Consider the following 11,315-nt stretch of genomic DNA (forward strand, 5'->3'; position numbering starts at 1 on the left):
CATACTAAAGGTGCAGAATCCGCTACAACTTAAAATGTGTTTGCAAATTACGAATTCTGAATTTTTAAAGATTTATGTGGATTTTACAAATGGAAATTATATTCAATAATTTTATGGACAATCCAAGGTGGGAAGATATTAGGACTACATGTCGTTTTCATCTTGAGTTCTTGACCAAGTTCGTGGGCCATTAGTTGTGGGCCGAAATGGGCCCACTTGTGGATGGACTTGTGGGCTTTGATTCTCAGATCTGAGAATTCTGCACCAATCACTTTGTGGCTGAAATTTTCATATCAAATCTATCAAAATCACAGATTCTCAATCTCTCTCTCTCAATATGACTTTCAATATATATATTTTTAGTTTTTAAATATTTTTGAGGTATCAAATATTATATATAATCTGAGGAGTATATTTTGTGTTTAAAGTTATTTGAGATTTTTAGTGCATATCGTTAGTTTAAAATTTCATTCTTTACGTTTTAGACTTATTTTTAATCAAATTTACTTTTCTTTGATTCATAGTGAAATAATTTATAAAAGAGTATTTTTTTTTTCGGAACCATTTCAAAGTTTAAAGATTAAGACCAAAATAGAGAATTCAATTTTCGACAATTCAACCTTTTTTTTATTCCATTTGAAATCTTAAAAATTGGACAAGTGTTACATTACCCTCATTTTTTATTTTTTTTTTTAATTACTATAGAGATGGAAGATTCGAATCATAGACTTCCTAGTCACTAACACATGTTATACTCATTGAATTATATTCATTTTAACATTACTTTGTTAAAAATGATTTTTGGACTTAGGCCCACTGGAAAAGTTGTTGGAAATGACTTTTGACCTATAGGGAAAGTAAAAAAGAGAGTGGGAAGTTTTGTTCCACGTGGATAGTTAAATTGCATGGAGGGTTAAATACCAATACATTTTCTAGATGAGAATTCAAGGTGAGTTGATGGTGGAAGTATAACCCTTTCACCACACGGGCTGTCATTCGTCTGGTTGGACGTGCGGGTTCAGGTAATCATGCTTAAACGATTTGGAGGCTGCGTTAACCTTGAGGAACAACTGGCTTAAACGATTAGCACCAAAATCGCGCCGTATTTACTTTCAAGGCAGTGGTTCTTCCATGGCGCAACAACATTCGTGACATCTAATTCAACATACTTCACCGTTCTATCTTTGTAACATTCATTTATTAATTTTGAAAAAAGTACATATTTCTTAATTACTTACAAATTATAAAATCAAACTCTATCATCACATGTTTTTGAATTCTCACTGATTTTAGATTTACGAATATATTCCAAAAACGAATTAACATATCCAAAAGTATGTATAACATTTATCAAAAGTATGTATAACATTTATTTATTTTTTATGTATATGTATAACATTTATTCTAATAGGTCAAGTTTCATAAATTTGAAAATTTAATGTGGAAAGTAATCTTACTAGTTTTGAGTTCATATGTGACTTTATTATTTTTATTATTTGAATTCAACTCATATGACTAACTATTTAGATGATCGAGATTTCAATTTTAAAAAAAACATAAAATTGGCATATGAATAATTTTTTTTAATGGTTTAAATTAATAAATAAACATTTTACTAAATTAAAATATTTGTTTATAATTTATTTGATCATTTATCAAAAATTTTTTTTCACGATTCAATGAAAATGTAATACGCCTTCGTGAGAAAATATGGAAAATGTTGTCAGGAAAAGTTAATACTCTAACTGAATTTATTTATTATTTTTTTTGACAATAAAACACAATTTTTTTTCTCGGATGAATATTATCCACACACGGTATGATTGCGCGTCGAAAATCCTCTATAAAATTATTCCCTACTCTGCTCATACCGTACATCTGGTCAACTAATACCTCCCATCATCAACGTCCATCAATAATTACACGGCAATACGAATTCCATCACACATAGTCACTGTACACACGACTACACCGAATCATCACCCCCCCAAACAACCACCATATATAATCTCCCTCCTCTTCTTCGTTCCAACTCGGAGTAACATCGTCTGCCAACTCAGTTCCTCCCGAGTCGCGTTCTCATTCCAACTCGGCCATGGCTTCGGTCCATGCCACAGCTCCTCAGAGGTTCACATCCTTCACCACAGCAAAACGAGCTCCAGCGCCCTCTCATCCACGCGCCGCCCTCAATTTCCACGCGCCGAAGCCTCCGGAGCGTTCGATTTTCTCGAGAAACGGGCAGAGGTCGAATTGGGCGTTGAACTCGGCGGTAGAAGAGCTCGATGTTATCCCGGTGCAGAGCACTGATTTCACCGACCAGCAGGAAGGCGTGGCGGTGGGACGGGTGGAGAGGGATGGCGTGGAAGGAGAACTGGGGAGTGCGGTAGGTGGATTCGGCGAGCTCTCGTTGGGAGGTGCTGGTGAAATTCAGGGGTTTTCTTCTTCTGCTTCTGTTGGCGATGGCGGTGGCGGTGGAACAGAGAACGAGGAAATGGAGAGGGTTATGATTGATCGGATTATAAATGCGACCATTGTTCTTGCGGCGGGTTCTTATGCTCTCACGAAGTTGCTTACCATCGATCAAGATTATTGGCATGTGAGTCATTCTTTTCGATTGCTTCAATTCAGTAGTTTTCTGTGTTTACTTGGGAAGTGAAATTGTATAGTTGGGAACGGCTTTGAATAAAGTTGTGAACTGTGAAGCTAACTTGAATATACTGTCACTGTTAGATTGACAAATGAAAGGAATAAACTATGCTATAGTATAGTTCAATCTTAGCAAGGAGCTGAGGAAACAACTACATAGAACTGGAGTTTTTTGGTTTGTATTTTAATAATGGAAAGTTATGTAGTGATTGGTGATATGAAATCTATATCAAGTTTGCTTTTGCTAAAACTAAAGAATACAACTTTAAATTAGGGTGAAACTTTTCTGCTTCAGCATTTTGGAAAAGCTGTTGAGAGTTTCATGCTTTGAGAACAAGTCGCACCTTAACTTGTTGTAAAAAAACAAGTGTAATGTAATTTCGAAATCAGTTCTTGGTTCAATCACCTAGAAGCACTCAAAAGCACTCGCAAGAGGTTGTATCAAGTATGAAGTAATTTCTTATTGAACATTTTTTACATTAGTCTTTTGCTTGAAAGCACTCCCTAACACAATCTGATTGTTGTTATTTGGGAAATTTTTAGTCACTCAAGAAGTTCAGCACTTGGACAACGGTCTAAAGAAGTGTGCTGAGGAGTAATCTTAGGAACTCGCACTTCAACCACGTCATCCAAATCTATGCAGCATTCTAATTTGTCTTTTCCCTTTAACCTGCAGGGATGGACACTTTATGAAATACTGAGATATGCCCCTCAACACAACTGGAGTGCTTATGAGGAAGCTCTTAAGACGCACCCAGTTCTCGCTAAAATGGTGATTAGTGGAGTGGTGTACTCTCTTGGAGATTGGATTGCACAGGTAAACTCATTCATACCATCAACTTTTAACATTCCCAATTATCTACTTTGTATGGCCATGTAGTTAAGTTTCTCATTTTTTAAATTTGCTCTTGTAGTGTTTCGAAGGAAAACCTCTGTTTGAATTTGATCGCACACGGATGTTCAGATCAGGCCTCGTTGGTTTTTCTCTACATGGTTCCCTTTCCCACTACTACTATCATTTTTGTGAGGTATGCTTTCTGAAATTTTCCTTGTGCTTTGTTGTCAAGATGTTTCCTTACCTTAAGATAAACTTCAATTCGTTATCTCAGTCCTGTTACTTCACATTAAAGAAGAAATCCTGCCTTGTGTTTCCAGGGTCTTTTTCCTTTTCAAGATTGGTGGGTAGTTCCTGCAAAAGTAGCATTCGATCAAACGGCATGGTCAGCAGTTTGGAACAGTATTTATTTTGTGGTATTAGGATTCTTGCGGCTCGAGTCCCCAGTTTCTATATTTAATGAACTAAAGGCGACATTTTGGCCTATGCTTACCGTAAGAGATTCTATTCTTTTCCTGAATCTTCACATTTCCATGAGTTAGTTGAATAAGACAAATTCTTACTAGTGCCGGGAAGTCATTTTCTGCTTTAAACTATGCATTTGTGAATATTATTCACATATAGTCATTCATTTTTCTTCTTCTGAACTTTCTTGTTCTCAGTTCCTTGATATCACACTTCGCTCCAGATACCCTACTGATGTGATGACAATAGACCTGGTCTATTGTCATCACAACTCGTCAGGTTCAGCGGGGTGTCACTTCATATGTAGCAAGTGTTACATACACTAGTTTTTTGCCCACCTTTTCCCTTACACAGTTGGCCCTTAATTAAATTATGTACAAAAGGTTGGAAACGAGTTTTGCATAATTATGCTCATTCAAACAAACGATCAATATCATGTCCAGAGTTTGAATCTACATTTTATTCACACCGAAATAACTATGAAAAATCATTACCAAAAGTTTGTAGACAGTGCTTTTCAATTGAATTTGATGTTGGCTTGTATGGATGCGTCTTTTATTCTCTGAACTTAATTCTGGATTATTTTTTGTTCAGGCCGGTTGGAAACTTTGGCCGTTTGCTCATCTTATCACATACGGTGTTATTCCTGTAGAACAAAGACTCCTGTGGGTTGATTGTGTGGAGCTTATATGGGTGACCATACTCTCAACGTAAGCATAGAGTAGTATCATTGAGTTAGTCATATTATGTTATATTATCTCTCTTTAGGAGGGAGCTGAATGCAAATCAAATCTTGTTGAGCAATATGCTTTCCTGTGATTGGGGTCACGCAATAGCTAGTTTCTCCTAACATTTGCTAATTTATTTGATTGCTAGTTATTCAAACGAGAAATCGGAGGCCAGAATCTCCGAGGTAGCAACAGATTCCAGTTCAGATTCCCTTCCCACAGATTCAACTCAGGTATTTTGGTCTTAGGACACGTGATCGACCATTTTATCAAATATCCCTTGCTGGACTAACCATTTCTGTTCTGCTTCTTTGGTTTTATCAGGACTAAGCTTGCAGGAAAAACCATGTAGGATCTGAAGATGGAACCATTTGTTGCTCAGTTCGACTCCAAGAGTCTCAAGAGTAAGATCCACTCCCAGAAATACTGTACACATATATATATGATTCTGGCTGCAAATCTCGACTATTGTATGTTGTGTAGAAATATCTGAACTTGATTGTAGATGTCATATTACTTGTATTCTTTTTTCCTTTGATAGCTTTACATCAACTGTATAAAAATAATGAAATATATAGAATATTCTAGTTCCATTGGCTCTTCAAGCTTTATCCATGGTGCCAAAGATCAGAAAGCTGCAGAAAAAACTTCTTGAAGCCTAAGTTCTTTCACCATTAATTCTTCTATCAAAACTGCTATGGGGTTAAGTGAGCTGAAGATAAGAACCACCATGGATTTGGCTAAAATGTACAAGCTATACTTTGGATGTCGTTGGGATTATAATTAGATATCGTATGAGTTCTCTGACTATGGTCGTACAGAATCAAGGGGTTAGTTTGCAAGATTAGTTGAGATGTCCATGAACCAACTTGAACATCTTTATGTTATCATTCATTGTTTTGCTTGGTTCACAACAAGAATGAAGGACCTAAGCTGCAATTCTCATCAAATATGGTCCTTTTGGGCAAATTAATTGGAAAAGGGAAATTAGAGAAGCTCCTTGTATTTTCTGGAATATGTAGGATGTTCTTTTTAGGGGATGGAACAGGAATAAATAGGGGTATGGCGGATGGGGATTCCATTGAACACAAAGACCCCACATGTAATACAAATCCAGCGCCATTTATTATTCTTTCTCATGATTTTGGTTTCTTTTGTCTTCTTAGGGATATTCCTCTCATGTGGCACTCGGTTATTATTGGGTGAATTGCTTTAATTCATCACTCTCTCGTATCAGGGCTAAATTGGTGATTTCACTTTAACAGTGGTTAAGGTTTCGTTTGGTTTAGTTTTTAGAAAATTAAGCCTATAAATATTTCTTTCATCTTGAAATTTATTGCTTTGTTATCTACTTTTTATCAATGTTTTCAAAAATTAAAACCAAAATTTTGGAAATTAGAAAAAACAGTTTTTAAAATTGAGCAGAGAATCTAACTCTTTTACTAAAAAAAAAAAATGTAAACTATGGTTAGAAATTTGAAAGAAATAAACTTAATTGTAAGGTTTGCATTAGTTACATCTTGGTGGCATATTTGCTATATGGTTAAATATTTTGAAGACATAAATACAAGATAGTGAAGGTAAGTATTGACCTGTTGTAATTTTACCTTTAAATCATTGAAAAATTATATCATTCTTATATCATTAACGTAAAAAATGATTTATCATTTGATTTTAATATTTTATTGGATGAATTTATTATTAAAAAATAAAAATTATAAAAATTAAATTAGTTTATGGTGACCAGGATAAATTTTATTGCGCTCCTTTTCAGTGTTTAATTCTAAAGAAAGATGGCAGATCAAACCAGACTTATAAGCACTTTTTTTTTTTTTTTTGGAATTAAGTGGGAAGGAGATAAACTGGTAAATGTAATTAAGGATGAAACGTTCTGGACTTGGAGTAAATTTTGTTCCTATACAATAGCCTATCATTGAATTATTTTGATTAGACTCATATTTAATCACTCTTTATACAACAACTTGCTTGACGCAATTGAATTAACTTTTACAATGACAAACAACTAGCTAGGACCGAAGCGTGCAAGTAACCTAATTAATAATTAAAACCCAGGTTTCTATTGAATTCTTAGCAGTCATATAGAATTAATTTAGATTTGCATTAAGTCTTAGGTTTCTATCATGTGCTTAATTAATTGGAAGGCCCTAACTTAATTAATCAATTTTCTTTGAACCTAATCAAATCATGCATTCTAAGATTCAAGAATAGCCTATAAACTCTAGCATACAAGATTCAATTATTCGTTACTTACCGATTGAACCTAGACGAACATCAAAGAATTGTGCAAGCCTAAAATCTTTAGCATACAACATACATTCAAGGGTAAGAGTGTCAATCCATCTAAGAAATATACATCAAGAACTAAAACAGATTCAAAGAAGCATAATTACGATATGAAATAATTTTCAAAGAAATTCCATAGGGTTTATTCCCAAGAACAAGAAAAGAACTACTTACTTTAAAATCTTCATGGACAAAGCAAGATAAAGAAAGAAGCTTCAATCCATTGTTTACCATCCAAAAGAAATTAAGAATATAACCTAATGATGCTATATAAAAAGATAAACAACGAAGAAAAAATTGAGGTATCTCCTTGGTCTCCATCAGTTTCCGCATGATAATATCTTAAAAGTTAGAAGAATATATTTATAGGCAACAACATAGTGTTGCAACGCTCTAATCGAAGCATAGCCTTCGTGAAGGAAATCTAACACAAAGATTTCCATAAACAGTGAACGTGGATCATTCCAAATTCCATTCAATATGAACACAACAATTACAGTCTAACCAGAAACATACAGATTATGCATTAATCAAAATTACAACATGCTATAATAAGATTCATGGGATAGAGTATGCATACTTATGAAGAACCATTCTTCAAGTATCCCTCAATTAGTCTCCAATGCGTTCGAACAACATTCAAACGCAACGAACGACATAGCCAACAGCACGAACACGAACACAGCCTTCACGAACGCCTGAATTCTCCTTAAACCCAATCGAGTCCAACTCGATCCACGAACTGAGTTAGAACACCACCACAAGTGTTGCCTTAGTATTCTTGGTGTGAGAATCCAGGAGTTATGGACTTTGTATGATCTTGGATGAGGAAGACAGGAAGTATATGATCGAGTAAACGATCGAGTAAGTGGGAGATATGAACACTGTCTATCGCATAGATGATGTACTCGATCGTTTAGTAAATGGAAGCCCATCGTATAGACTTTGCTATTCAATCGTGTGGCAATGATCAACGAGTAACTATCGTATAGTTAACTCTAAGTGATCATGTATGCTCTCAACGGCTATCACTTAGTAAAAACTCTTTTCACTTGATAGCCTTTTCTCCGTAAGAATTTTTCTAATGAATTGACTTCTAAATTTGGAAAACTATTTTTCTTTTATCTCACGGTTACCATAAAACTTCAAATAACCTCTCACTCAAATTGGTTATTAGAGAAAAAGAATTAATTATCATATAATTAATATATTATAAATAAATATGATAACCAACTTATCATATTATATTTATAACCTATAGTTTTAATATTTCATTATATGAAACATATAAATCATAGTTCTTTTTCTATTTTATGGTACTTAATATAAATCATATTTATATTAATTCCTTCAATTAATGTATCTAAATCACCAAAATTATATCATATATTATTGAATTTCCTCATGTTAATTTGAACACTTCAAATCAACCCCAAAATCTGATTCTCAACTTGAACCCATTGAGTTACCAATAGAACCTCATGGACTTATAGCTTGAATCTCCAACGGTACGTAAATATCTGACTAAACTCTTTAGTCACGAGATCCACCATCCGTTACTGCCAGTCACTCCACTAAAGACTGACAACTACGCTCTTCGTACTACAGATATATTTCTGTGTCCATATAACCAATCAACAGTGTGATAACCTTTCACAAATCGCTCATAAGTACAGTTGGGCCAATTTATCGTTTTGTCCCTGTAGTTACATCAAACTTCTTAAGTACCATTGATCCCTCTAATGAACAATAAGTCATAGTCCTACTATGATTGAATCCTCCCTTCCAAAGAGAGGGTGTGGCCACTATGTTCAAGACCCGGAATCAACCCTTAAGGAAACAATTTATCTACTTACCCCAACTTTGAGGAAGGAGTAAATTTCGTCTTGTGTAACTGAGTTCCAGCTCTCCAATCAGAAAAATCCCCAAAAAGGTAGGCTTGTTGAGTTGGCAATCTGGCCACTCTCACCCATACTAATCAAGGGACCGCCCTCATGGACAGGAGTTCCCAAAACACTCAGGATTAAGGTCATGTCACCTATGGTCATTTTAATGAGATGTAAGTCTCAATTACCAATGGCGTTATATAAAGAGACTAACAATCTCGTGGTCCGATCTTATACAAATTCTTTGTATAGGACACTCCCACTCGCATGTCTCTACATGAATGGTCAGGATCAGACTATTTGTAGCACTTTATAATACTTATAAATATCTACAATGCGGGCTTCGTAGTGTCACCAGGATAAGGTATCCCTCCTTTATCCTTATACTACTGACCATTTAGGTTGTTACTTAGGCATGATCCACTTGTATGTCTCACATACATGTTTAAGTTTACATGAAATAACCATGGATCTTAGTTTATTAGATATGAGTAAATGCAAATAAAATAACATTTATTTTATTAATAACAATGTGTGTACAATTTGTTTACTAACTACAATATCACCGAGAGAATTAGGACACCAATCCCAATACTTCGAGCATTACGACGCTGAGCTTTACACTCAGCGTGCGTGTGCAGTATGATGCACCTATTAATATTCGGAGCGTTGCGATGCTCAATGTAGCATTGCTTCTGCTTTTTAGCGTTACGCTCAATTAGAGGGTTACGATGCTTTTCTCAAGGACATTTTGGTAATTTCACGTCTTTGAAGCTCGTGCCCAATTTCAATTTTGATAACTCCAAATCAACCTTGAATGACCTTTAACACTCTGAAATGCATGATTTGCTCGAATTCCTACAAGAATAGATATTTAATTATTTTAATCAGACATAAAAATAGCTCTTTTCGAGAGCTATCAAAATTATTAAATTGTTGTGAATTTGAGGAGTACAACGACGCACAACGAGAACACAATATGGAGAAAATATAATATACTAATAATATATAATAAACTAAATAAATATTAAAATGAATATAATATAATATATAAATATATAAAATAAATAAATAACAAACATTAAATAAAATAACAAAGAATGGATTTCTCCACTTTCTCCAGTTCTTTTAGATTGATTACCAATATGTGTGTCTTTCAAAACCCATCAAATGCCTATTTATAGACAATTTGACAAGTAAGAGGTGGATTACATGAACATCAATAGTGTGTAATCTTGAGACACATGAATAATACATGGGGTAATGGATAGGTGACACATGACCAATGGACACTAATAATGAGCATCTACATTACACCTAATTTAACACATTTATAATATTTCCCTTTAGATAGCCATTATATATGAAAATATGGTTCGTTAAAACCTTACTAGGGAAAAAACCACTGGAAAAAAATTTCTAGTGATAGAAAAAAAGTACATATTTCATATAATCTGATACTCTTAAAAAGTATATTTACTCCCATTCATGGAAGCAACACTTGAAATTTTTGAGTTGCCGCATTCCAATATTGTGCATCAGTTTATCAAAAGTTGCAGTAGATAATCCCTTTGTAAATAAGTCTGCCAGGTTATCTTTTGAATACATTTTTTGTACACTGATGTTGCCATTTTCTTCAAGATCATGATTGTAAAAAAGCTTCGGTGAAATATGTTTTGTTCTATCTCCTTTAATATATCCCCTTTTGATTTGAGATATTCATGTTGTGTTGTCTTCATATAATATCGTTAGAAGATTTTTACTAGAATAAAAACCACATGTTCCACGAATGTGCTGAGTCATTGATTTTAGCCATACACATTCTCGACTAGCCTCGTGAATTGCAAGAATTTCAGCATGACTTGACGAAGTGGCTGTCTGATCACCATGATATAGTAGTTCTTCCACATGGAACAAATAACTTGTTTAAGATCTCGCTTGATAACCAACTAAATCAAAATTTGATTTATTTGAATAACACAAACCCATGTCAATTGTTCCTCAGAGATAACAAAGTATATGCTTAATTTTGTTTCAATGTCTTTTTATTTGTCTATATCTTGCTAATAAATTTACTGAAAATGCAATATCTGGCCTTGTATTATTAGCAAGATATATAAGTGCACTAATTGAACTAAGATATGGTATTTCAAGACCAAGAAGTTCTTCATTATCATCTTGAGGTCGAAATATATCTTTCTTCAGATCTAGTGAATGAACTTCCATTGGAATGTTCAATGGATGTGCTTTATCTATATAAAATCTTTTCAAAATTTTTCCTGTATAAGTTGACCGATGAACAAATATCCTATTTGCTAAATGCTCAATTTCTAAACTAAGAAATTTTTTTATTTTTCCGAGATCTTTCATCTCAAATTCTTTCTTAAGATATTCTATTGCCTTTGAAAGCTCTTCAAGGGTCCCAATTCTATTTAAGTCATCAACATACAC

The 11,315-nt window shown here is 34.1% G+C and overlaps 1 protein-coding gene across 3 annotated transcripts; it reads left to right on the forward strand.

Moving 5' to 3' along the window:
- Positions 1 to 1,975: 1,975 nt before the first annotated feature.
- Positions 1,976 to 5,816, forward strand: LOC120091374 (uncharacterized). 3 transcript variants are annotated; one of them, XR_005485704.2, is made up of 8 exons: positions 1,976 to 2,596; positions 3,323 to 3,463; positions 3,561 to 3,674; positions 3,802 to 3,975; positions 4,541 to 4,656; positions 4,823 to 4,907; positions 4,999 to 5,078; positions 5,253 to 5,816. XR_005485704.2 is itself a non-coding variant. In XM_039049376.2 (7 exons), the coding sequence occupies exons 1-7, from the start codon at positions 2,096 to 2,098 to the stop codon at positions 5,002 to 5,004; spliced, it is 1,137 nt and encodes a 378-aa protein (XP_038905304.1). In that variant the 5' UTR covers positions 1,976 to 2,095; the 3' UTR covers positions 5,005 to 5,207. The 3 variants fall into 3 exon arrangements, 1 of the variants encoding a protein (XP_038905304.1); XR_005485703.2 differs by having other exon boundaries at positions 5,263 to 5,816; XM_039049376.2 differs by lacking the exon at positions 5,253 to 5,816 and having other exon boundaries at positions 4,999 to 5,207.
- Positions 5,817 to 11,315: the final 5,499 nt, after the last annotated feature.

This window comes from Benincasa hispida, chromosome 11 (assembly GCF_027475165.1).
Source record: "Benincasa hispida cultivar pf3 chromosome 11, pf3_genome.v1.1, whole genome shotgun sequence".
Lineage (NCBI taxonomy): Eukaryota > Viridiplantae > Streptophyta > Magnoliopsida > Cucurbitales > Cucurbitaceae > Benincasa > Benincasa hispida.